General features: G+C 37.6%; 1 protein-coding gene across 6 annotated transcripts in view; it reads right to left on the minus strand.

Annotated features, from left to right (window-relative positions):
* Window positions 1-457: 457 nt before the first annotated feature.
* Window positions 458-25,999, minus strand: part of PHC3 (polyhomeotic homolog 3) — a 38,591-nt gene continuing 13,049 nt past the window's right edge. For 4 of the 6 annotated variants that reach the window (XM_056359083.1, XM_056359082.1, XM_056359081.1 and 1 more), the window contains 8 exons: window positions 23,712-24,589; window positions 22,063-22,213; window positions 20,733-20,986; window positions 19,760-19,916; window positions 15,560-15,674; window positions 14,055-14,205; window positions 13,732-13,963; window positions 458-9,255 (listed from right to left, as the gene is read on the minus strand). In XM_056359083.1, coding sequence (XP_056215058.1) covers window positions 9,101-9,255; window positions 13,732-13,963; window positions 14,055-14,205; window positions 15,560-15,674; window positions 19,760-19,916; window positions 20,733-20,986; window positions 22,063-22,213; window positions 23,712-24,589 — 2,093 coding nt within the window. In that variant the 3' untranslated portion in view covers window positions 458-9,100. Of the gene's footprint in view, window positions 9,256-13,472; window positions 13,570-13,731; window positions 13,964-14,054; window positions 14,206-15,559; window positions 15,675-19,759; window positions 19,917-20,732; window positions 20,987-22,062; window positions 22,214-23,711; window positions 24,590-25,999 lie in introns of those variants that run through there. The other 2 variants (XR_008825268.1, XM_056359084.1) reach the window with 2 other exon arrangements.

Raw genomic sequence — 25,999 nt, forward strand, 5'->3', positions numbered from 1 at the left:
TTAACAGGAAATAAATTGGTTTAGTTAATGTAAAGCTACAACTCCTACAGAAATACAAACTTTGCTTAGGTAGTACAAAAATAGTGCAAGATGTGAAACTTCCACAACTACAGGGAAGGTGGTGATGTTTCATTATTTCTTTGCTACTGCTCCTCTAATGTATGTATGTACATATTAAAAAATAAATAAGTCGGAGAAAGAAGCAACAAGGTTAGTTGCTATACTTAAAATACATACCCAAGGTTAAAGAATGGCTTAAATTAAAATATAATTTATTTTGAAGACAAAATTACCTTAAAATTAAAACAGTTCAAATTTGAAGTGGGACAACTTCAGCAGGGGAAGAATTTTTCAGGTTTCTAGCAAAAATGCTCTCTTAATTTTCAAATTCTGACTGTTTTATGAAGGTCTTGATTTATTTTTGTAGAAGAGAAATAAATGATACGCAACCAAGGCAGACAAATGGAAGTAGCATTTATTTCTGAAGCACTGAACTCACAATACAATGCTGTACTGAAATAGAAACTATGTAAGTAAATGACGCTGTAGGTTGGTTAATCATTCACCCAGACCCACAGAGAACAATGGTATCACACAAGAATACTCATTAAGAAAAATCTGCAGATAACAAAAGGTGCAATTACAAGCAAGTTTAAGCAGCATAGTATAAGGTGCTTTGTTTTAGCATTTGTATGATGAATTTATCCATTGAGAGATTAAAGAAATTTCACTTCTACAGATCATAACAAATGAGAGAATCTAAAATTCATTCACATGCTAGTTGGTAATAGGAAAGTGCTTTTTCAAAAAATGATTCACAAAGTGAAGATCCTATTTTTACATAATTCAGTGTGTGCTCTTCAACTGTAAAATTTAATTTTTGGGTTATAATTTACATTATTACATATCAATTATAGGCATAGATTTAATTGCAGAATTTAATGCTACGTGGGCTAAAATTTCTTATAAAAGAATATTCCAGTATATCACTTCATAAGAATACACAATCACATCTCAATCATATATTTATCTTACATTTCTGCAATATATCAAAGTCCAATTATCATTCTGATTTATTACTTCACCCCACATAGTGCTACTTTCACCTACAGTCTGGTGTATTTCTCTGAGGTTTCGGTGATGTAATCAAAAGGACATGAGCTTTTTTAAGCAGTAGAAAAGGGTTGGGGGGAAATGTGTTAAAAAGGCCATCAAAAGGACAGGAAATGATCAAAAACTGAATTTTTAAACTAGTGCAATAAGAGGAGGCAATGCTTAGCAACATTGTTGGAAGTGTTTGGCACCACAAATTATTTTATCCTTTATGCTGGAAAATGTAATTGGAGGAAATTCTATCTCCATGTTAAAAGTAGGAAAGCACATACAACGTTAACTTGACAAACAACCTTGAGCAATCACTCCCTGCTCTCTCCAGTTGTTACTCGGGTTATTTAGCGCTTCAGATGCTATAGGATAAACCATGTCTACACACATTTTTTTGACACAGCGTGTCTTCAGGTTTTATATAAACTGGATACCCACTGAAATGGGGTTGACAAAATATTTACAAAACCTAACGCCATTTAAAAACCAGCAGATACCTCAAATACAGTAATGCACCAGGCATTTCAGAAGATCATGAAATAACTGACCCCTACGGACTTGGCAGGCAAAGGAAATTTCCTAATTTAAAATTCATTTAACACCTGATAAAGGCAAAGTTATTTTCAAGTACATTTCAGATGCTTCTGTTTTTCGTGGTTAGTCTCACCCTGCCGACTCATTAACATATACAGAACCAGAACTGCAACAAATTGGGTAAGGCTGCTGATGTATTTTATTTATCAGTGTGGTTCAGCTCCTCAACCTGTAATTAAAGTTTGCACAACCCCATCTATCCTAACGTGGCAGAGTTCCCGTAGTCACTGCAGCGCTTCTAAAGCTATTTTAAGTTTTGAAATTTTTTATTTTTTACAGGGAAGCCACAACATGCAGTCAAGGCAAGTATTAATGTACTGATGTGACATCACCGCATTACCGTGAAATTTGTTCTTCCATACTCTTGGGGGAAAGATGCCAAACAGGATCAACCTTCAGGCTGTCACTACACCCACTGAATAGGCAACAGCGGCATTACAGGTCTTGACACAGCATCTCACTGCGGTGTCTGAGCCTGCTAAGAAACTATTTAAAACACAGTAGTAGTAGCTCTTTGTAAGCCCACCTTTGTCCTTGACTTTTTCTGGAGGGAGATACCAGTTGTGAAGTGATCCTTATCCTATTACCCTCCTAACGACTAAGGCTTTTCCTCTGCATTTTCTTATTATCTGGTGCTTCTGGGAAGCCCTAACAGTGAACCCCGAGCCCAGCCCTGTAACCATCAGCTGCCGCCCTGCAGAACAGGGTTACAGCTGCACTGCCAGACAGCAAGAGGAGAGAAGCTGTACTAGGAAATTTCTGAAATAATCTGAACTACAGACAACCATTGCTGTATCTATCTCCTCTGTACACGGCTTCTTGTGCTGTGCCAGCAGCTAATGGCCTTATACCACTCAAATACTTTACAGTCTTTAATTCTTATAGGATTATTTGATATTAATGGTAACAGCGGATACAGCGTTAACCCTTTATGAGAAACTTCTGCACTTTCCTCGTATAACGAATCCCTTAAAATTCAACATTGATTTTGAAGAGATATGCTACATCTTTTCAACTCTCAACAGAAGTATTTGGCACTCATTAACAAAACCCTTCATTCTTTACACACATCTCTCCTGATCAGTACTGCTTTGCTAATGCTGTAACACAGAGACTGCTCGAAAAGGAAGCTGGGTGTGCAGAATTATCTCCTTGTTCTTTCCAGCACCAACTTTGCAGAAAGCTGCCAAAGGATGGCAACACCCTGGCTGCTGATACACCGGCCAGGTGGTGGAGGACAACACAAGTCTTCCCACAGGTTGACCGGACTTCACCCACGAAGCAGATGTGCCTCATAAATCAATTACACTTGTGCTTCCAGCCTAATCCCATCATCAGCAAGGATGCCCTGATTTAGTACCTATGAACAATACTATAAGCCTTTCAACACCCCCATGTAACAATACAGTGCTTTTTACGCACAATTATAATGCTCCTTAAGTGTTACGTATTGCACTGAAATGATACTTATGATCACTGTTCTATGAATGTACAATTGTGCTCAAATCATAATTCTTTCTAGATGGAAAAAAATCTCTTCAGATCTTTTTCTTAGCTTCTTACTGTACGCAGTCATTTTGGATAATTCAGCAGGAAGCTAATACATGCTAGAAGTTTAAAATTTTTTAACTTGAAATCTATGCACAACACTTGACTCCCAGAACTGTGCTTTGGGAAAGTTAGATCAATAATTACAAAAAATAGACTATAAGCTTACTATGTACCTTCAGTTACAAACACATTCACATCTCTGAACTGTGTTTTTTCCTTCCACTTAGCTTGAAGGGATCAGTAAATGCGCACTACCCTTCATGTGAATGAGCAGGTGTAAGTTTTACCTTAGAGGTTACACAAACCTACACAGCAGCTGAGGATGGGGGCCTTGAATACACGTGGAAGTACTGACCATGAGACCGAGGGGACAAGCAGGACACAAAATGCTCCAGCCAACGCAGTGGATGCCCAACAGGGCATAAAGCCCATTTAGAAATCTATATGGAGGAGGAGATGGCAGGTGATAGAGCTCCTCCGAAGTTAGGACGATAGTAAAACCAAATCAGCCAGATCCACACAGACCAGGGTAATGTGGGCTAACTGCTTCTGCATCCAGCCTGCGCCCCAGGCTCTCACTGCAGGGTACAGGCTGCCCGTCAGCTCCCGTTACGTTAGGGACAGCTTTTTGAAAAAGCAGACATAGCATCCACACAGCAGGCACTTATCCGTACCATAATCACCATCTCTTTTTTTACACGTCACTATCTGCAAAGCCATCCAGTGGATGTTAACTACATAGAACCAATAGGGTCTAAACAAATTCTTGTGGCTAAAGGAAAATTCCTTTAAAATGAACTTAATTTAGGCTTAACTTAAATGAACTAAGCATTAAACGAGTTTACATTTCTTTCTTGTCACAGTATTTCCCGTCTGAAACTACAGCTCACTGTGCAAGAGTGACTTAAAAATTAATTCACTATGAGCAATTATTAACACCTTACATTGGAATTATGCATTTATAGCTCTGCTCACACCTATTACATGCAGTATTCAACAGAAACTTATATTTTAAACAACATACTTTAAAATATAAGTTTCTCTCCATCTCTAATAAAGTAATTTGGGTGAATGTTAAAAAAAGTATCCTAGATTGATTTTTCTGCAGAGTCATTATCTGCAGCCTAGAACAACTGCTGAGTCAAAGTCCGGTTACCAAGTGACAACTGTATTTCTACATATATGCTAACAGGACAATTCTATGCGATACTGGTAAGAAAATAACCCTGAAAGCTTTTATACAGATGTGTAATTTTAATATGAATAGTCTCAATACAATCAGAACTACTCATGTGATAAATTACGTGGATGTCTAATTATTTGCAAAACCAGGACTGACAACACAGCTGTCATTGAGTTCTTCAATCACTCAGAGCTATACATTTGCCAATGTGTAAGAAATAGCTGTAAATTTCTGCATTGAGACTGGGATATTTAAAATGAGAACAGTCATCTGAAATAGGCATTAGCTCTAACTGGTATGCCAGGCAGCGACACACTACACCCAGCAAAGTCTCACGACATAAACATCCATTCTGACTACAGTTAAATGGTTTTATACCTGAACGTTTCCCTACAGCCAAGACCAAGATAAAGAAGTGATGGAAAAGCTACCATGAACCTCAAATACTTGTTTCCATCCTGTTCCTTTACTCTTGCTGCCACATCTGCAGTTATGATGGACTCCATCTGCTCTATGCAAAAGACTGGATTCCCACTTGTGAATTGTCCAAAAAGAAGTTAGCAGGGAAAAGGCTGTTTTCACAGGAAAGAAATGAGGTAATAGATGCTTGCAGGACATACACTTTCTATTTGATACCTCATTGACACAGATCTAGCAAAGGTTTTACCCTCCGTCAAGAACTTAATTTCTGGAATAAAATAGGATGGATTAATGGTTAATGAATGGATTTACAATGCAGTCTGTTTAAAAACCCTTCAAACATTCTCTGGTGATCCAAGACAACTGGCAGTTTAACTTGACAAGATGGTTATTTTTTATTCTTTATATAAGCAAGGTGATAAAGGCTTTACGAATGTGCCAAATGTGAGGCAATACGGGGTGGCTGGGAGAAGTTAGCACTTTGCCAGCAATGCTTGTTTTTGAACCAGGAGCAGCCTTAGAGCTCCCAGAGCATTTCAGTCAGCGGAGGTGGCTGGGCTTCCTCGCTGAAAAGCACCACATACCGAGTGCTATGAGCCAGATTAAGCAGGGGAGTCTGCATACCCATTTTGACCATTCAGGTGCATTTCTTTAAAACCCCGAATAAACCCTGTAGCAGAGACAAGTGTAATAGTTGTAATGCTATTGGAAGAAGCCTCGACAGTCACATTCAGCCCAGTGCTCTGCAAAAGGGTTTTGCCCTGAGCTAATGCTGCAGCTTGCATTAAGGAGTAAGGTAGGATGGAGACTAGTGGAGAAAAAGGAAGGGAAAAAGCCATCCAACATAATTCCCTTTTAAGCTAAGGTCCTGTATTCCTTTCAGAATATTCAGAAGGAACTGAAATATTGCAGGGATTACCATGACAGGTAGCCCACAACAGCAGCAGTCTGAATACAGAAAACAAAACCCCAGGAAATAAAGCTAATGAAAAGGATTTCCTGTAGACACATCTAGTGGGAACAAGTGTTAAAACAATAGTCAGTTAAAATCTGCAATGCTTCCTTTTTTTGCAAGAGGTTCTAGCTTAATTTGTGGGGAAAGCCATGGGAAATAGTAGTATGAGCCTTGGAAAACCTCACTGATCTGAACAGAAACAAATGATTGGTATGCAAAATGGTTCTGGAGGAATACTACTCTCAGTATTATATTGCTTTTCTGAGTAAATTCAAAAGCTTCTGAAGTAGACTTCAGTCCCACTTGGAAGTTTTCCAGCCCATTTTCACATACAGGTGTGATCTTTTTTTTTTTTTAAATCGATTTTACTGACACAGCTATACTGGCAAACACTCCAATACACGTGCATTTCTATCAGTATAGGGTAGTATAGCTGTGTCTGCTTTTAAGCTCCTGCTTAATGCCAAAATCAGTGAAGGAGAAAAAAGCATTTCAATATACATAAGGCCCACATTCTTAGTTGCTGCATTCATGAATATTCAAAGCATAACTCACTATCTGCGGCTCCCCCAAAACCACAGAAAACGTAGCGTACCAGAAGAACCAGAACAGACGTGCATTAATCAGGTCTACCCTGAGCTTCTGGCATCTGTCAGTGGTTACGTCTGAGGTGTGTATATCAACACTAGCTGTAGAAGGTCTCCTGAAAGCTGTCTAATAAAGCAAAATTCAAACAGCCGTGAAATTCTGATGCATGTAACAACACTGTGATTAACTGCAGGTCTAAATAAGACTTGTAAGTCCACATTTTCAAATACGCCTTAAGCCATTATCAAATCACATTTATGCATACCTACTTTTTACATTGCCAAAGAACAGTACAATCAGAAGACAGATTAAAAATTAGCGTGAAATTTTCGTATAAAAATAATAAAACTTTAAGACAAAAGCCAAAGGATAAATATCTAAGATATCTTTAGTCTTCAATTAGCTCATCAAAACAGAATGTATACTTTAGAACATATGTTACAGATATGCTACAGGTGTATCTTACAGAAATGCTACAAATGGGAACCTACTGTCTCCATCATTTGACCATCTTTCAGATGAACATTGCCAAACGTTGAACCTTCAACTAAGAAGTTTATTTTACAACAGTAACTGAAGAGAGAAAAAACAAATTAGAAAGTGCTTAGCAACTTCCCTCCAAAATAAACCCAGACATCAATTAATTATCTAAAGCCTTTGGTGCCATTTGGATAAGGGCCCTCACCACATACCAGCACGTAACAGCAACGGGTTGTCCTAACTCGGAGCTTCAGTGGTTAATAAAAATATTATTAACATCTGCTATTAGTAAGCTTAAACAGTTATAATTAAAAACAATGATTCTAACATTGATCTCTGGAAGATAACAGTAGAAAGTCTGTTAGTAGAAACAAAGCAATAGTCTAAAGGAAAATGAAGCACAGATTTTTTCTGTAATCTAAATTTACTCTTTAAGGTCATCAGTTAAATAATATACATATTAATCTACCTGTCATAAACCTTCCTTTCAGCCAGTGTATGTGCATTAACTCCTTTTGATCTAGGTCAGCAGTTCTCAAACTTTAGATCAGTTCCTCTTCAGGAATGCTTTACAGCCCCCCTGACTATCTCCCTACACAATCATTTATTATGCATTCATTTGCATAAAATACAAAATACATTATTTGCAGACACATACACATATTTAATTCAAATATACACAACAACTCTATCAGCACACATGCCCTTCTTTCCCTATACAAGAGCTTAGGGATCTAGGCCTGTACATAAGGGGAGCGGAGCTGCAAGAGGGAGGGAACAGAAGGTACAAAACACATTCGTGAACATCTGTACCCAGGTGACGGGGAAGCAAAGGCTGAGAAGGTGCTTCTGCCTCCGAGCCCAGGCAGCTTCCGAGAGCGTCAGTAACTGGGGAAACACATCTTTGTTCCACACAGAGTGCGAGAGAGGGAAGACTGAGGGAGACTAAAGTCCACCAAGTGGGCTTGCAGCATCCAAGTCAAAATCTCCTGCCAGAGGGACAAAGCAGGCCCCTAGAGATTTCACCCAGAGTTACCTAGCAGTGGCACTCCTCCTGCCGACCCGCAGCTCCAGGGTCCCTCACTGCAGCAGCAGCTGCTCCTACACCGAGCTCTGAAGGGACTTCATCGAGCAACTCACCGTGCTCCTTCCTCAGACTACTGCAAGCCCAGCTCATGCTGGCCAGTGGACAAGTAAAAGGTGCTTGGAAGCTTCCAGTGAGACAATGGGAATGCGCTACAGGGAAAGACAAGTTACAAGAGGTATTAAGAAAAAGAGCATCTGAGCTATGCTATCCCTTCTCTACCTCCAGTCTTTAAAGTCTGCTTGTCTCAATGTGAGCTAGTTCTGGCCGCAGTTTTCAGCCCCTCATGCCTAGGCATTTGGGAACCTGAACCCCGAGTGTTCTCACACCTTCCCAGGATCCACTCTGAACCCCCATTTGAGAACTGCTGGTCTAGTTTAACTAGCAGCATGCGAAACGACAAACCTAACATCTTAATGCCCTCTCAGTGCATAGCAGCATACAAAGAGTAAAGTAACATGTGCTTCAGTTACCTCTGGCAAGAGTGTCATGCCATTGCATTTCAGTAGCCTGATGAGGAGGATTTTGACAAGACATCTACATGGTTTATAGTATTTCCAGACTTCAAGAAAATACTACAGTGGCAGAGATGAGGGTAAGCCTACACAAGGAAAACCAGCTGCCAACCTACCCCTTACAAACAATTTGCTCAGGACTAAAAGAAACTCAGACAGCACAACTAAATGCATAGCATTTTACTGTTATTAGTGCTTCCACAGGGTCCGTGGACACTTCTGTTATTTCAGTCCAAAAACTGCTGTATGTGGGAAAAATCGTTCAGAATACAGCAACACAATTTAAATGGTGTTTAGACTGGGTTGGGTGCTGGGATGTTAAACTTATAAGAAAGTACATGTTGGGGAATATTTAGCCTATCACAGCATATTTCACTTCATGTTTTTCCATGAACTCCCACTTCAACTCAAAGTATTATTCAGACTTTACCATGAACTTATGAATTGTGGAAACTACAGAGGACTACCTGGTATAATCAAAGGAACATTTTTAAGTCTTTATGTGGGGAAACCCCCATATATTTAACAAAACATCACAGTAACTCTCATGCCACAGGGAAGATGTTGGCATATTACTGTTGGTTCTGTCACTGAGAAACTGTTGTTTAAACCTTCACGTTCCCCCCCTAGGATTCTTTCAATGAATTGATACGTGCACAGATCTTCAATGCAGGTCCAAGCTTAATATTCATTGCACTCATAAGGTGATCCTCCTTCAACAAGAGGAGAGCTTGCCCATCTATTTCTTGTGCTCTAAATTCATCCGCAATATCTTGACAACCTACAAGGCAACAGAAAAAAGAATTATTGGGTTAGAAACGTGCATTCTTAGATGCTGTGACTGTCCACGCTAGAGCTTTTCAGCGACACAATTTCTAATGCTCGTCCCTTTAGCTTGTAGAACCTAAGGTATATGCAACAGTTCAATATTACAATGGGAACTTCTGAGATAATCTGAAAGTAATTTTTATATGGCCTCTAATTACACTGTAATTATTGGAGAATTACTCACTGGAAATTTCAAGTCCTAGCAAAGACAGCTTTCTCATTTCAATACAAGGAACAACAGCCATGACCTCATAATTGGAAGAGACTTGCAAAATATCACTGAAATAGCAATCAAGAGAGCGCATAATTCAAGTGGGTCCTTTCCGGCGATAAAAATATATGCATGTTATACTGCTAGGTACAGCTCAGTGAGAAAATTCACATAACTACAATTTCCAAAAGGTGTTACTTCCATCTGTATGTTACCACCACTGGGTTAAGCAAACAGAATTTTGATTTATGGGCTTTAGCATAACTATCTCACAAAGACATTTATCATCAGTTGAGTGAATATGCTATACACAGCAGTAATTCATTTCATAAGTGCAACTTTAAAATAGCTGGATTTTATTTTTTTTAAAATTATAAACTCTTTTTCTGAACATGAAATAACGTGGGTTATGGACGCCTACAACATAAGAACAAAATGACTCTTCATGGGTTGGACTGTCCCAAGTAACTGAAGAACACTGTGGAAACAAAAGGTTCCTCAAAAGATGTTCTGGACATCTGTTAAGCAGAAACGGTCAGTTATGCCTGGCTGTACGGCAGTCCTGTTACATGGACAAATGTCTTCTAACAAGATGAGTAAGAGCACTCATTGCCAGTTGTCTATTTGAAGCTTCTTTCCCCATGGCTACGTTTTTTGTAATTTTTTAATACATTTATGTTCTCAATCCAGTGGTCTCTCCATCTGTCCCACAGCCTTTCAGACACACTGTAACTTGTGCTCCACTTTCCATTCCTGCATTCAATTATTCCTCAGTCAAGCCTATTTTTTGGCATTTTTGTATTTTCCCCTGTTCTAAAAGTACATTATTACAGAGATATGAAAATACTGTGAAGAACTCCTTTTCCACCCAGATGAGAGCAACTGACTAATTTCATGTCCTCTTGTGTGTTCAGATTTAAATTCTATAAAGACGAGTCTAATTTCCTGATGGATTTATAAATGTGTAAGAGACAAAGAGAAAGGAAACATGGAAGGAAATATCAACATCCAAACCTTAATTAGTTTGGATTATTACTGTGTAGTGGTTGTAACATTCAAGGTTGGAAAAGGTTAGCTTTTCACAAAGAATAAAGCACGATTTTTTTTCCCTAATGATTTGTTAAACAAACTGCACACAACAATTACCTACCACTTTATTAAGGAAAGGGAAAAAATAAAAGATAATTTGAAAAGAGAAAGGTCTTACTATGGAATGTTATTGTAGTCTCTGGCTACACCTCTCAACCTCTGTAGTTTAGGCTACAACTGTATAAACTACAATCCCAAAAGTAAAACAGTTGCTCTGTAGCAGTTGGGTAACTTTTAATTTGAACAAAGGACTATTTTCCATAGCATTTAAAACAACGCCAAGTTCTTGGGCATTATTTATTGTAACAAGTAATTAAGAGTGGTATCTTTCGGAGAAAAAGAAAAATCAGTTTGTTAAAACCAGTATTTATATAGCCACTAAAGTCATTAAAATGTTTTAGTGCTTGTGCATGTTCCATAACATTTACTTTTAATACTTCTGGTAAAATGATGTAGTAGCACAGCCCAGCTACAAACTGTACCGCAATCAAGACGAGAACATTCTTCAGGGGCTCAGAGTTGTCAGAGAGCTCCTGGAACGGTGCTTACAATTCCAGTACCAAGTGAAGACAAAGCTGTCAATAACATGAAGAAAAATCTTAAGACAACTGACCATTCTCAGGAGGATCTAACGTCATCATAAAGGTTCTTATTTACATGTTGACAACAGACAAAACATCTGTAAATCAAGTACTAAGTCATTCTGTGAAAGGCATCACTGTACATCTGACCTGAGACCTGACCATGGTGATTGTCAGACCACAGCATCTACAAATAATGTGAGAGATCAAGAGAAGTTTTTACATTTAGGAACAAAAGTGGTCCTGTTAAAATAGGTAATTGCTGGTTGTTTTCTTTAAGTAGGACATGAAACATTTCCATGCAACTTCTCCAAAAATACCTTTTCTCAAAGTCATTTTGGAAAAGCAAAGGATGAAAGTTGAATATATTTCAGTTCCCTCAAACAAGTATATTTGGGTACTCTCTTAAGCACTTTTGCAATTGGTTGTTGTGCAATAACTTAGCTAAAACAAGGGTGGGAAGTGGGTGAATGACAACTAACGTTGCAACTGAATAAAGAAAAGAGGAACAACTCTGCTGGGACTTAAACTGTTGCTGTCTCTTCCCCCCAGAAGTAACAAACAATAGGAATGTCCTACTATCTTCATTTCTCCAAAAGCCTTCAAAGGAATTCAGGAAAAGCTGACAAGGACTTTGTCATCTAACTTGTCATCAATCCATCTAACTTGACTCCACAGTTAGATCTCAGCTACAGGCTCTGTGCAAAAAGCTGTAAATCAAAACAGGTGTCCCTGATGTTTATGAAAAGCTGACAGATCACCGTCTCCTACAACATGGTCTGGATGTGCTGCACCAAGTAGATATTGCAAAACAGCGTAACGGAAGTCAATTATTTTTTGTGTTATTCAACTCTGACAGCATATGAAAAAATATTTTTTCAAGAGAGCAGCTTGAGAATATATCAAACAGAATAAAGCCCAATATTGACAAAAAACATGAACATAGCTATGTAACAATAAAAATTCTGGTAGGTTGTAAATATAATTTTAAATACCTATTGAACTTTTTTTAAAAAAAACTATTTGAGAAACTAGGCCTTAGTATGAATGAGAGTAACTGTAACAAATTTTCATTAAATACAGAGAAATATAAAGTCTGTTTAAAATTAAAGATTACATTGTTTATAGAATACGAAAAAAATCCCAGATCCAGGAGCTCGTGAAATAGTCTGAACGTAATGGTTTCAAAACAGAAACCACATTTTAAGAATAATATTTTTGTTTTCATACTTGCAAGTGAATTGTGTTTATATGGCACTAAGTTTTCTAGGACAGAATTATCGTTTAGTCCTTTACAGAACTCAGCATCAGGAAGTTATTGAATTAACTACAGCCTCAAAGCTATAAAAATAGTAACTCAGAACAGCAGTCATATAGTTACATTCCAGTAACACAGATGAAATACAGAAACAGATGACCATGTCTTAAACCTAAGGAACTTTGCTTGTTTTTACAGATATCGCTGCAGCTTCTCAGAAGCAGATGATATAACTTAATTGCAATTTATAAACTATCAGAAGAAAGGTACTTCAAAAGGATGACTTTTGCTGATTTAAGACATCCCTTACTCAATTCTTTGCCTGACCTACTTTATAAAAGATTATCTGTCATAACCTATGCGTATAACTTGGCAATGAAATCTATTCCCTGTGGGTTATTAGCCTAATGGGATACACAGAAAAATGGTTTAGCATTCCAGAAAAAGTAGAAAATTAGGAACAAACTTAACCTTGGTTTCAGTGTTTTGACATATGAGTTACATGGGTAAGCAACAAAAACTCTTGTATGACTGCTGTTAGGTAGAACTGCCTTGTTACCTGGAAGGATTACAGTATCTGATCAGATAGAATGGCATCCTTGGGAAAGAGCGGAGAGTGAAACTTTAAAGCTTACGATAGTTATGAAATGATAAATAAATGTCAAAAAACCTGAAGATGATGAAGGTAACTGTGAATATTGAACTAAAGAAAAGGTTTGTAAATAAGAAGCAGCAAGATTATTTTTTTCTGAGAACACCGTGTTTACCAGTATGCAGGGTCTGTAAGCAGAAGCTCTCTGCATTTCAGTTACTGAGCAAAGCAATGCAAAACAAAGTTTAACTTCAATGAAGAAGCTTGCTTATTCTTTTTTAATGACTTGTATCAGGATAGGTCTTTCAAATTTTTCAGTTGTATTAAGGGAAATAACTCTCCCCTTGCTTTTTCTACTGAATAAGCAGCAAGGAGGCAAGAGAAGAAAGAAGTGTAAAAGGGAGGAAAGGGAGGAAGTGTGTCTCATCTCTCTACTGACCTCTTGAGAGAAGTCAGACTGAAGGAACAGCTCTAATCTCCATCAGCTGGGATGCAACAGCCAAAGTGGGACTAGTTCTATCAACACAGGATTTGTGCTGAAGGAACAAGCAAGAGGAAACAAATCACATTGCAGTTTCTATCAGTAACTGAAGACACTACTGCTGTTACCACACCACCTCATCAGCACACTGATGCTAAAAAGCAAGGAACTTTACCGTTAAAAAACCAAAAGGAACAAGTTACCGCACGTTACATACCAGGCAAAGAACGTATAAAGGCCCAAACTTCATCAACAGTCCATACTGATGGGTCAGCTTGCACCACTGGTAACAAGTCAATGCTCTCTGGCATTTTCCGAATTCTTAGTTCCCTAAGTTCACGTTCTCTCTCCCTTTCACTCTGTCTTCGCAGACGGGTGGTCATGGCAGCTGGAACAGCATCTTCATGAGAAGCCACATCTTCTTCTGCAGATGGATAAGTAATTGGAAGCTGGAAAATGTAGTACAAATACACTACAGTATTATATTTTATTTGTAATTCCCAAAAGAATGCCATAGTTTTAAGCAAATATTCCACAGACCTGTCTAAGAAAATGATCTCGTGATGCCCCATCAGGGCCGCTCGGTCGACGCCCGCGTCGCCCAAGGCTTTGGCTATCTGATTTCCGATTCCAGCGACTGGTCTTGTCTGATGTAAACAGCCCAAACTTCTTAGTGCAACTAAGGCTGTGCCTAAAGAAGTAAGATATATTTGATAATGCACTAATAGTCTTTTGGACTGAATTCAATCAAGTAACCCTAAAATTCCAGTGTTGCAGAAGTCTGCCTAATGAGACAACAACAGCTGTCACAGAAATACAAGAGAAAGGTACCTCAAAGGCTATTTACTCAGACTTCTTGTCTTGAAGCAAGATCAAGTACCTCTAGATCATCCCTGGAAAATGTCTGTCTTTCCCATTCTTAAACATTTTCCATGATAGAAATACTTCTGTATTTTATTACGTAGCCCAGTCCCACTTCTCTGAAATGTCTGTTAAAAGCTTAAAGTCGCATTGTATCTTTTACTTCCATTTTCTCTGCCTAGCTGATACCCAGTCAAAGAGGACGGAGGCAAAAATCCCGTTCTAAGATTAAGGGGACAACCCCCTTCTTAACATTATTTCACTGGTAGTGTCCCAACAAGTACCAAATCAAAAATATACATTCCCGCTACTTTAAAATGGCAATGTCTCACATGGGGGATTAAAGAAGTATGATATGTAAGAGAAAGGTGGTTTCTAGGCACACTGATGCAAAAAAATAACTAAGTGGTGATTAGAAATGGGAAACTATTTCCCCCTTCTAAAACATCTGGGATTAAATACCAATTTTCCAGCTGTAATGATGGAAGATTTTACATTCAGATGTTGACTATGAATTCTTATTTCTCTTAACCAAAAGAAAATAAAAGTAGCATACTAAACCCAAACAGAAATGGCAACCAGCCAATTTCCTCTGCTAACCACATGTACAAGGGAATGGCATTATTTTCAAGAAAGGAGAAGCTTTACAAACAATTATTTATGTTTATGAATATTTCTATTTTACTCTATGCAAGTAAAGAATTTTTACACTATTACTAAAAACATTTAAGAACATTTTTTGTCTATGTAGCATTTCCATTATGCCAAGAGAAGATAAATGCAGTTGGTTTTTTTGCCTACCATCACACAAAACTGTAAGAAAGCCCATCTAGCCCAGCATTCTTTCTGTGACATTGCCCAACATCAAGGGGAACACAACAGGAATAAGACAAACATAATGATTCGGGGCCCACAAATTTCTGCATCAGTTTCCAAAACCTTAGCAACCTTTAATGGATTTCTCTTCCATGATACCCATCACCTACCTATAAGCCCAATAGCATTCATGGCACCGTCTGCAAAAAGGTCCGCAATTTTACTGTAATTCTCTTTGTACCCATATACTCTGCAAATCTGGGTAGAAAGCAGTCATGTTTTACTGTTTCTTTGTTTTTCAACATCAGACACTACTTAGGTGCTATTCCATTAACCAGACGATGATAAGCAGTAACTAGACAGAGTACCTTTTGGCACAGGATGTGGAGCAGAATCTTTTTGACCGTAGAAATTTATTAGAATACCCCATTTTTCCACAAAATTCACACTTCAGAAGATCATTTTCTATTTCATCCAGCCCCTCTAAAGAAAGAATGCATAAAGAAGTCAGTTTCAATTACACAAAATTATATTCAAATTTCTCATCTCAAGCAGGTGGGTAGATGATTTTTCAAATATCTAACACATTTAATTAAATACTTAGATTAACATAAAATTATGCAAAGCTAAGCAAGTCATAGCTTTCATTCGCTACAGAAAAGACCTTGAGTAAACTGAACCTTACTGAAACTGCAATTAAGTTATTCAATGAACATAATCAGCTTTGTTAAATTTCAAGCCATCCATGAGCAAGTCTGCCCTTAAACATAGTAAACAATTAAAAAGAAGTGTTACAGTCCTCAGGAATTGCTTATAAAGAGTTCATTAAGAGAACTGAGCATTCCACAGCCTAAATTCAATCTCTCCTGTAATGACATAATGCATTAACCTTTTAAAATTGTTTGAATAAGCAACTGCTACAACCAAAGGGACTTGTGAAAACAAGCAAAACATTGAATCTCATCTATGAGAAAGATAAGCTGCATATGTGAAAGAAAAGGATTATGGCATCTACTGATTTACAGCCTGCTGTTATACGGTATTTTTCTGTTACTGGTGAGATGAGGCGGCACTTTTCCTGCTCCTTAAGAACTCCTCAAACACCAGCTGAGAGAAATATCAGTGAAATAAAAAACAGGAAAGCTCAAAAGGCAGCAGTACAAGGCAACAAGGCAGCACACACATCACATGCTGAATGTCTATGCTTTCTTCTGCTGGAAGTGTATTTCATGGCTATGGCATGGTTTGTACACAGTTTAGAGTATTCGCAAATCAACTTGACTTGTGGCACAGAAAAAAAAACCCCAACCCTTATCCCCATGCACCATCTGTGAAACCCATCATCAGGAGCAAAGCAGTGAAACTGGCACAAACCGAAACATCATGTTTTGTGGTCATCTGGGTTAAGTAAAAGAACTGCATGCCACATGGCTGTGATCATGGACAAAATATATTGCTCAAAAATTCAGAGGACTAAACAAACATACATTTCTCTCACATTTCTAATTTACCTGAGTCACTGTTTCATATACTTTGCCTCTTGCTATTCACCTTTTGCGCTTGTACTTGTAATTTTACATAATTAGTTGCAAAAATTGCAAACCAGCTTTTTGCTCTAAACTCTGTTAGGCTCTGATGCCAGCTAATGCAAATGCAGGTATCAAAGTTTAATTGAAAAATTTTAACTATGAATTTGTAAAAGTCTGTTATAGTGATGTTAACTCACTGATCTGCTTGCAAGCACTAACTATTGCACTGACAAGGTAACAAAAAAGCACTAATGCAGCAAAGAGCTGAAAATACTGGAAAAGGTATTGGAATAACAAATCTGATGTATCAAGACTCAAAGACATAACTGAAAACTACCATGTTGCAAGTCTCCAGCATAGTAAGTTGGTATCACACAGGAAGTAAAAACTGGAAATTGGAAACATACCAAATCTGACCAACCTTGCAACTAACGTTAAATATCAGAGATGCATCCTTCAAATAAATCATTCTGAAAAAGCCAAACCCTCCTCACACCCAATGCAGGTCATACTATATGGAGAAAAGTGACAACAGATTGAAGAGTAAATTGATCCTTAGAGTCTTTTCTTTTGCAGATTAGGTGCTTCTACCATATTCACAATCATACCCTGGTTCAGTATCAGAAAATCTCCTTTGCTCAGCCTCTGCATATGTGGATGTGTTTCAGTCCTGGATGTTTCCCACTAGCTCATCTAATAGGTTTAAGTACACAATTTGCAGCTACTTAACACCAGCTGTCAGGAACAATAACTAAAACCAAAAATGTGTATGTTTGAATAATTCTATAGAACAGACAAGCTGTTTTAAATCTGAGAAGCAACACTGTTACTACTGAAAAGTTCTTAGGGAATGCTATTGAAAACAAAACTGAGTTAAGATCTATTGTAACAAATTAAGGCCAAAATGACTATTACAAACAAAGCTTCAAATATTCTATAAGATATGCCAGACAGCAAAAAGTTTCTTCTGTTTGAAATATATTGGGCTAAACCAGGTATTAAAAAAAAGCTGTACTCCTGATCAAGAAAGCAAGTTTATTTAATAGCAATTTACTAAGCACAGTCAAGAGCTAAAAGATTTACAAGTCTCATATTGTGTGTAGAAAAGTAGTGTAACTCCATTGTGCTATAAATGTCAAACAAGTAATACAATTTACCAGATCACTTTTTTGTTTTTCTTTAAAAGCCTCTTGTACTTGATGCTTTCATGGGCTTCCCTCTCAAAGAACTGGTTAAATTGAAGCCCTCACTGGGAGATGATACCAAAAAAACCCAACAGTAATTTTAAGTTAAATGAAACAAGGATTTAGAAAACTTCCAGTCACACTGCAAGCCTCCACTATTTAATATGCCAGATGCTTGCCTTCTAAAATTTAGTCTGCCATGCCTATGTGAAGGCTTGTGAAGAATAAGGTATGGGCCTCAAATTATTTTACAGTAGAATATTGTTTAATATATTTAAGAAATGGACTCCGTAAAAATTGTTTCTTTACTTTTCTTTGTAGACAACTTAATTACAAAATAATCAAAAGTTACAGTTACAAAGCAAAGCACTTTGAGTATCTGCCACTGCCTAAACTAGGCTGTTACTGCAAATTTAGGAAGAGCTCTGGACTATGAGATATACTAGTAAATGCACTCATATAATCAGCCACAATTTAGGAAATTCTGGTTTATGTTTCATTTTTCAGGCACAGTTTCCACAGCTCCTGACGACTTTGCACAGGTGTTGTTGCATCAACACGCAGGAGGACTGCAACCCACTGATACTTCCTTTCCGTAATGTGCTTCCAAGCTAAACCAGTTCCTACTAAAAATCAGTGCTACAAGTAAAAATATACTCTTAACTTTAAGACATATATAAGAGATACATATTGCCTGAGTGGTAAACTGAATCAGCCTTAAGCAAAAATTCCAACCGTATTTACCTGATTTCACTACCAACAAATACTCTTTTTGAATTTGTAATGCTTTTTAAGGCAAGCTTTTTACCTTGTCTGCAATCCTTGACTCGGGTCTGACCCAATATGCTCATAAGCAGTACCGGATATAAATCTCTGTGGTAAAAAATAATGTATCAGAATCTAATAATCTAAAAGACTGAATTTTGAGCTAATTTTTTGCTGAGATACACAATGGATACAGCCAACTGCCCTATTGCACTTCAGTACCATTCACGGCAGAAACCACAGCCAGTAACTGCTATCATGTTGCTGTCTTGAAAGTTCCTGTGAGAAGAGATCAGAGGGACAGATGCTTTTAATTAAGTGGCAATTTACAATGCCTGGAGCGGGAAGCTGTGAAGCACAGCTATGGTGACAATTGCTACTGCTCAGGTCACGCTGTCCTGACTTTTTCCAGCCACTTCCCCAATACAGACCTGTGGCACTAGCAGACACTGTATTTGTCCCTTCTCACTCTGCTCGCTAGTTTGATATGAAAGAGGGGAAAGAACTATTTTAAGAGAATGAAACTAAAAGTTGCATTAAGACAAATTTAAAAAAATTAAAACCAGCTCCTGCGCAATTGCTCAAGCTGTGGAAGAGAAAATCCAGGGACAGCTGAAAAATTCCAGACTTTCAAATCTTGGATGAATTTATAAAAAAATGTGAGTTAAAGAATAACTTGGCTTTTCTGGGCCAGGCCATGGTTTAATTTCCATTTCATAACACTCACAAAGCTATCTACAGTAATAGTGGTGCAACAGATCCAGAACAGTTGATTGCCGAGTTCTAAAAAAATCCACTATGACGATTATGTCAGATACTGCATGGGGAACTCAATTAAGCTCACGACTTAATGCCAGAGACCATTGGATTCTAAGCAGGACAAGTTCATAGTTTCTTGACATTTGTGTGCATCCACAGCAGCTGCTGTTATGATGTGTAGCTAGTAAAAAACATTTGAGAATAGTTTCTATTAGAGACAGTGTAAAGACTGGAGAAGAATTCCAGAAGTACAGACAGGATGGGATTCTGTAATACATACAGAACTGAAGGGGAAAAAAAATAAATGGGTATTTAAACAAAAACTACAAACCTTCTGCAATCATATCCTCTATCTCTGTGTCCGATGAGTTGTCTGCATGTTTTGTATTCTGCAAGTCTGATTCAACACACACAACACTCATGATCTGACCCTCCACTAGCAATCTTTTTTCTGCAGGCTGTTCTACCAGCAAAGATGAACGACTTACCTATTGCAATAAAAGCAAAGCAACAGTGATTAACGGAACAATGAATAATGAAAATAGTATTTGCGACTTAGCAGTTGTAACTGAGACTTGAATCACAGTTTCTATTCTGTAGCAATGATTCATTATTATATAGTGGCAAAGCTCTAAATACCATTTCTCAAATACAAAGACTCACTCCTGCTCTACGGAGTTTGCAATTATATTTAATAAAGGAAGAAACACATTATGCCTAGAGAAATGAAGGAATGAGAAAATGAGATACACATTAAATTAGTTAATAAGGCAGGCTCATAGGTTTTAAACTGTCCAAGTGTGGATTTAAAATTAACAGCAGTAATTCTTACCAGGCACAGTACTAATCACATCAAGGCCTGCCAGTGCTTTAAACAACAAAATTTTAACATTTCAGAATTTTAACAGACTCACCTCAGAGGTGTAAATTAAGGTATCTAGGAGATAGAGTAAATAAAGTTATTGCAAATGGTAGCCTAAAAGTCACAGTCTATATTTATCTCTGGATATAGCCTATCTACTCAACCGTGTCTCTGTTTTCACTTAGTCCCTTGTGATCCAGTGATAGCTGCAAGCCAAACAGTAGCCTGGATTCCAATTATATACATAAGACAATACAAACTGAACACAAGTATAATGGATGCTGTAAGAAACAGGTTACCAAATCAGTGGGAAAAAGGTCAAAATCAACATTACAAAAATTATCCAAGATCTAAACAGCTACTAGCCACAAAAACATCATTGTTAAGAATAGTTTGCTTCAAAAATTAGTAGTAAAAAATCCATAGCGACTTCTATACTTACAGGGAATGGCTCTAACCCCTCCTGAATCACAAAGCCTTCAATAACGTGGGTCAGGATCTGTGGTTTAACAATAGCCTGTGGAGGTTTATTTTCTAGGCTGGGAATGCTATTGGGCATTGATGTGCTGTTGCTCCTTGTTGTTGCTGCTGGAAGCAAAAGAGGTGGTGGTGGAATAGAAGCATGTGAAGGATCAGACGGAGATTTAATTACTGAGGCACTGACTGATGATGTCACTGAAGGTAGTCCCCCATGTTCTGAAAGAAAACCCAATAAAGTATGTTAAATTTTTTCACTTATGTCCAACCATTGGCTCAGAATTCTAAAAATAAGAGGTGATAAGCACACCCATCATCCTGTAGCATAGGTGTTTCCCTGGAGTTTTTTTCACTATAGTTACCTTCTAAACAAGATGGTTTTCCTTGACAAACGATTCCACTAATGAACAGTTCTCATGTAAACATTACTCAGTACCTACTAACTATAAGCATAGCTGGCCATTAATTACCTACACAAATCACAAGTTCATAAGTCAAAAGCAGAAAACAGTATTTTCAAACACTGGATTCTCAAGACTGAGCACCTGAGGTATTTCTAGAGAGAATTTGATTTTCAGGAATGCTTTGAGCCTCAGCAACCTGCATGGTCACAAGCATATACAACATCAAGCCACTAAGCACCCAGTTATATATATAGCATATATATTGACATACACCCCCACTACAACATATATAGAGTATATATTTGTATATTTGGCACATCAGGAAAGCTTCATTAGTTTGGAGGACAACATTTGATACAGCAATGTCTATCTTATACTTCACCGAAAAAGAAAAATTGTCATTGGTAGCTTTTGCAGTAGAACAGCTCCTTACTGTGGCAGGTAAAAAAACCAAAGGTGCCAAAAAGAATCATTCAGTGTAGTCAGCCGTTCTGACAGCAACTTCAGATTGCTGACCCTGATTCTGCAAAATCAGTCTCACACCAGATCAGTCAGCATATTTTGCCCGTATCACACAGCTATCACTTAAAGATTAACTGGAGATTGACACTTTTGTTAAGATTTTAGTATAAAAGTACATGCTAAGGAGCTCAAATAAGCATTTTCCATGCTACATATTATCCAAATACACATATAAGCTACACCTTTGGGACTGAATCACTTGTTCTATCGCATGGATTTCTAATATATTTCATACAGTTTCTTTTACTTAAAAAACATTATCACTAAATTATAAACCAGATCAAAATAACAGGTTTTTATTTTAAAACATCAATAACTAGTCTAAGTTTCTAAGCAGAACAGCTACCTTAGTTTGGCATTTGTTCTCACCTGACAAAGGATCTTCTGAATTAAGTGCCTCGCCATTCCCCAAGGTTATGGCTGGTGGAGACAAAGTGGGTGGCGTAGGTGTTCTAGCCATATGGACACAATCTGATTCCTCTGGCATCTCTTCTTCGCATACGTTCTCCACTTGGTAAATCTGCATCCAACAAACTATGCTTTAAAGAGATTTCCATTCTATCTTAATACCTTAAAAGAGCTGCATAAATACAGTTCTTAAAATAAATTACCAGTGAAAATATGCTAACTTTCTAATAAAATACTAGTTTCCAAACTGCATACAAAACAATGAACTCTGGGGACATCACAATGTCTATGAGAGCAAAATTAAAGTATTTTTACAAATAGCAAAATATGAAGAGGCACACTTCTCCTACCAAACAGACCAGAGAACCTGATATTTTCAATGTCTTATTTTTATAGTTTACTGTATTTTTATTTGCACACACACTTATAGCTATTTAAACACTTCTGCAAAATGCAAGCTTTCTATCATAATGACAAATCTGCAAATTGTTCTCTATTTTATAGCGCAGTCTAATCAAACTGAGTATTTCAGAAGAGTACACCAAGACCATCAAACACTAGTGGTAATAAGAAATTAAAAGGTATTTTCCTCAAAACTATTAAATTTATGTGAATTACTGACAGCAAGTTTAGCAGATTACTATGTAAAACACTAAAAAACCTTGTCAAAAGCAAACCTGGCTTCTACTCTTTGGCCCAATTTCTACATGAAATATCAGAGAGTTGAGATTACCATTACCATATTTTATATATACTATACATATATATATATATATATAAAATGACTAATATAAATTAAAAATGAATAGGACACCTTACTTCCTTAACCTGTTGGCAACCTGATAAAAGCCTACAGGAGTTGTTGATTCTTTTGCTCATGTTGATCTCATAACGCTATCTCAAATGTCAGCATTATATATCATTTTATTTCACTGTACGTGATTTCAGTTCAGGGCAAGTGAAGCCGAAACCTTCAGTTGCGAACTGCTGACATCTGAGACTAACACTGAACTACATTAAATAGCAGTGATGGGGAACACAGCATCAAAAATTCCCCTATTCTTTTATGAAAAGCATCTTTTCAATGGTAGTACAAAATTAACTATCCAGAACTCTATTATCTTAATAATCTGCTACACACCTTCACTACAGATGATTCTCCTACTCAAAATTTTGATTGCCTATATTTATATTAATATATAATATTATATTAATATAATTAATATAATAAGATAAAAGCTTACAGTCCATATGATGTATTTATCAAAATTCATTTTGATGTAAGTGTTGATCTATATTTACTTGCTTTTTTAACTTCAGATATGCTGCAATGTCATTAAGAGATAACATTTTAGATAAGAAAGTCCAAAAGTTGCACTTTCATGATTCTTCATTGATATTTTTGACTGATGATCCATTATAGAAAGAAAAAAGAAAAAAAAAAAAAAGAAGAGGAAAATGTCTTACTGTTTTCTTAAAGCTCACTTCTGTAATCAATAGGTTTCTTCTGGTCCTCTGTCTAGCATGTGGTTTAGCTCCCTCTGGTCAATGGACCAGTTCTTTAGAGAAGCCAAGGATAAAGAATAAAGGACTGCAATAGTACCACTTACCACTGGAGTTTCAATCGGTACCGATGGCTGCACCTGAAGATTTACTGCAACAGTCTGTGGTGGTGGAAGAGTTTGAAATGGCAGCTGGACCAAAGCTTCTGCAGCAGGAAGCTCTTCCTCAGAAACCAAAGTGTTTTGAACCAAAACCTGGCCCTGGGACAGGATTTCAGGCTGCACTTGTAAAGACTGCACAGACTGCAATGGCAGTTGTTGGATCTGGGTTGAAGATGTTGACAGCTGAGGAGGAGCTGCAAGAGGGATGGGTGTGGACTGCAAGGCTGAATATTGCTGGTGTGGTGTCGAGGACACAATCTGTTGGCCTGGGGAAACTAAGCTGGGCTGATCTACCGACCCTATATGTACAGCGGGGGAAGATGAAAGCGGAAGGTGCGACGGAAGATTAAGTGGCTGTGCAATTGGTCGAACTGGATTGGTAGTAGTTTGCTGAGGAGCAGACTGCTCTGCCTGAAGAGCTGTCGGCACAAGGGAGTTTGCCTGTGACTGAATGAGTGCTTGAGGGTGAATAATTATTGTAGGCGACTGACTAGGGGAGTGAGAAGGTGGAGGGGATACCACTACTGACTGCTGAGCTGACTGGGATGGAGTAGGAGACAGTGTTAGAGGCGGAGGATGGATGTGAATCGGTGAGCAATGAGACTGGACACTGCTGGAAGCCGGAGGAAGACCATGGCTTGGGAGTGGTAGACAGTGCTGGGACGGAGGGGGGTCCTGACCCGAAGGAGTCTGAAGTGCAATTGGCTGGACTTGCTGCTGCTGTTGCAGTATCAGCTGATGATGGGAAATCTTTGGAGGTGGTGAATGAAGTGGGATCTGCTGATGTTTCACTAGTGAATGAGGTTGCAATGGAGAATACGAAGCTGTGAGGAGGGGGGGAAAGTAAAAATTAGTATTTATTTCTTTAAGTCCAGAGAACATTACAAAAATATTAAAAGAAAGCAAGTTTTTACTTTAGAGTAAGACTGGCACAACTTTTTCAGCCCTTCAGATCCATGTTTAGAAATACCTTCTTTGACAGCATATAGTACACAAGAACAATTCACTAGGGTTATATGTTAAGTTCCAAAGCAAAATGCAGCAATTAATACAGGAACATAGCCATGCTTTTTCCATATATACACACATATATGTGTTTTCTATATAAAAGTATCCAAACTTATCTTTTTGGTGCTAGTTCTGAGATTACTGCTGATCCAGCCTTCACTTTTTTAACAATTTCATGCAACTTCAAATGGATTTAACCTTTTCTTTGAAACAGACTGGAATGGAAGAGATACACCTCTCACGATCAACAGGATTTGTTGATAACTGCTAAGTTAAAGTTTAGGTAATATGATTTTAAGAGACTAAAAATTCCAAGAGTTCAGTATGAATCAAAACCTTTCAAAGTATTTGCTTGAACTTGAACACATAAACTGAAAGGTATGAATCTAAAAATAGTGTAGCTTCTAGAGGTGACATATTTAAGCGAACCAGTGACTCATTACTAATTCCTTACAGCACCATGCACACGTATTTTCCTCCACATGTAAACTCCTTCTTTTTCTGTCTTCTCCACTTGAGAAACAACTCATTTATGTTGCCTTTTTTATTATTTATTCTTCTAGTGAAGATGGATGTTTTCCTTACAAAAGTTCTAAGAGCATTAGGGCTCAATACCTCAAGAATGCCTGCCTCAGTCTTACCCCTTCTCTAAAAGCTGCCATTTAAGCCAAACTAAATTCCACAAAATTCAGACCAAGTGTCTAGACTACCCTTACTCTTTCAAAATAAGGAAGCTAAAACGCAAATACATTGCAATGTAAATGTCTACCTAACTAACTGCAGATTTATTTTGATTTATCTCTTAATACTAAATAGCAAGATTCTGGGACACCATTAGCTATGGATTTATAAAAGTACTTGATTCAAGAACATTCTGATGACACAGACAAGACAGCAAGAAAAAAAAAAGAAAAATATCAATGACCATCAAATTAAGATTTTGATGACAGCAAGAGGCTTGGGGTGGTTTCAACCCACACCCTACTTCCCAGAGACTAGGGATGACATGTCTTGACAATGAGCATACAGAGAGAATCATGTTTGTACTGTGATTCAACTGCGTATTGCAATTGCTATATTGTGATTTAGGAACATTGCTGTATCATCGCGCTAAATCAAAATCCTGTGTAACATCCAACATCAACAAATAAGTAAGTTTACTATTAAATATTAAACTCTATTTATGTGGAATATCTAGAAGAACCCAGTCAGACAGCACTAGATTC

The sequence above is a fragment of the Falco biarmicus genome, chromosome 13 (genome assembly GCF_023638135.1).
Source record: "Falco biarmicus isolate bFalBia1 chromosome 13, bFalBia1.pri, whole genome shotgun sequence".
In the NCBI taxonomy this organism is placed as follows: Eukaryota; Metazoa; Chordata; class Aves; order Falconiformes; family Falconidae; genus Falco; species Falco biarmicus.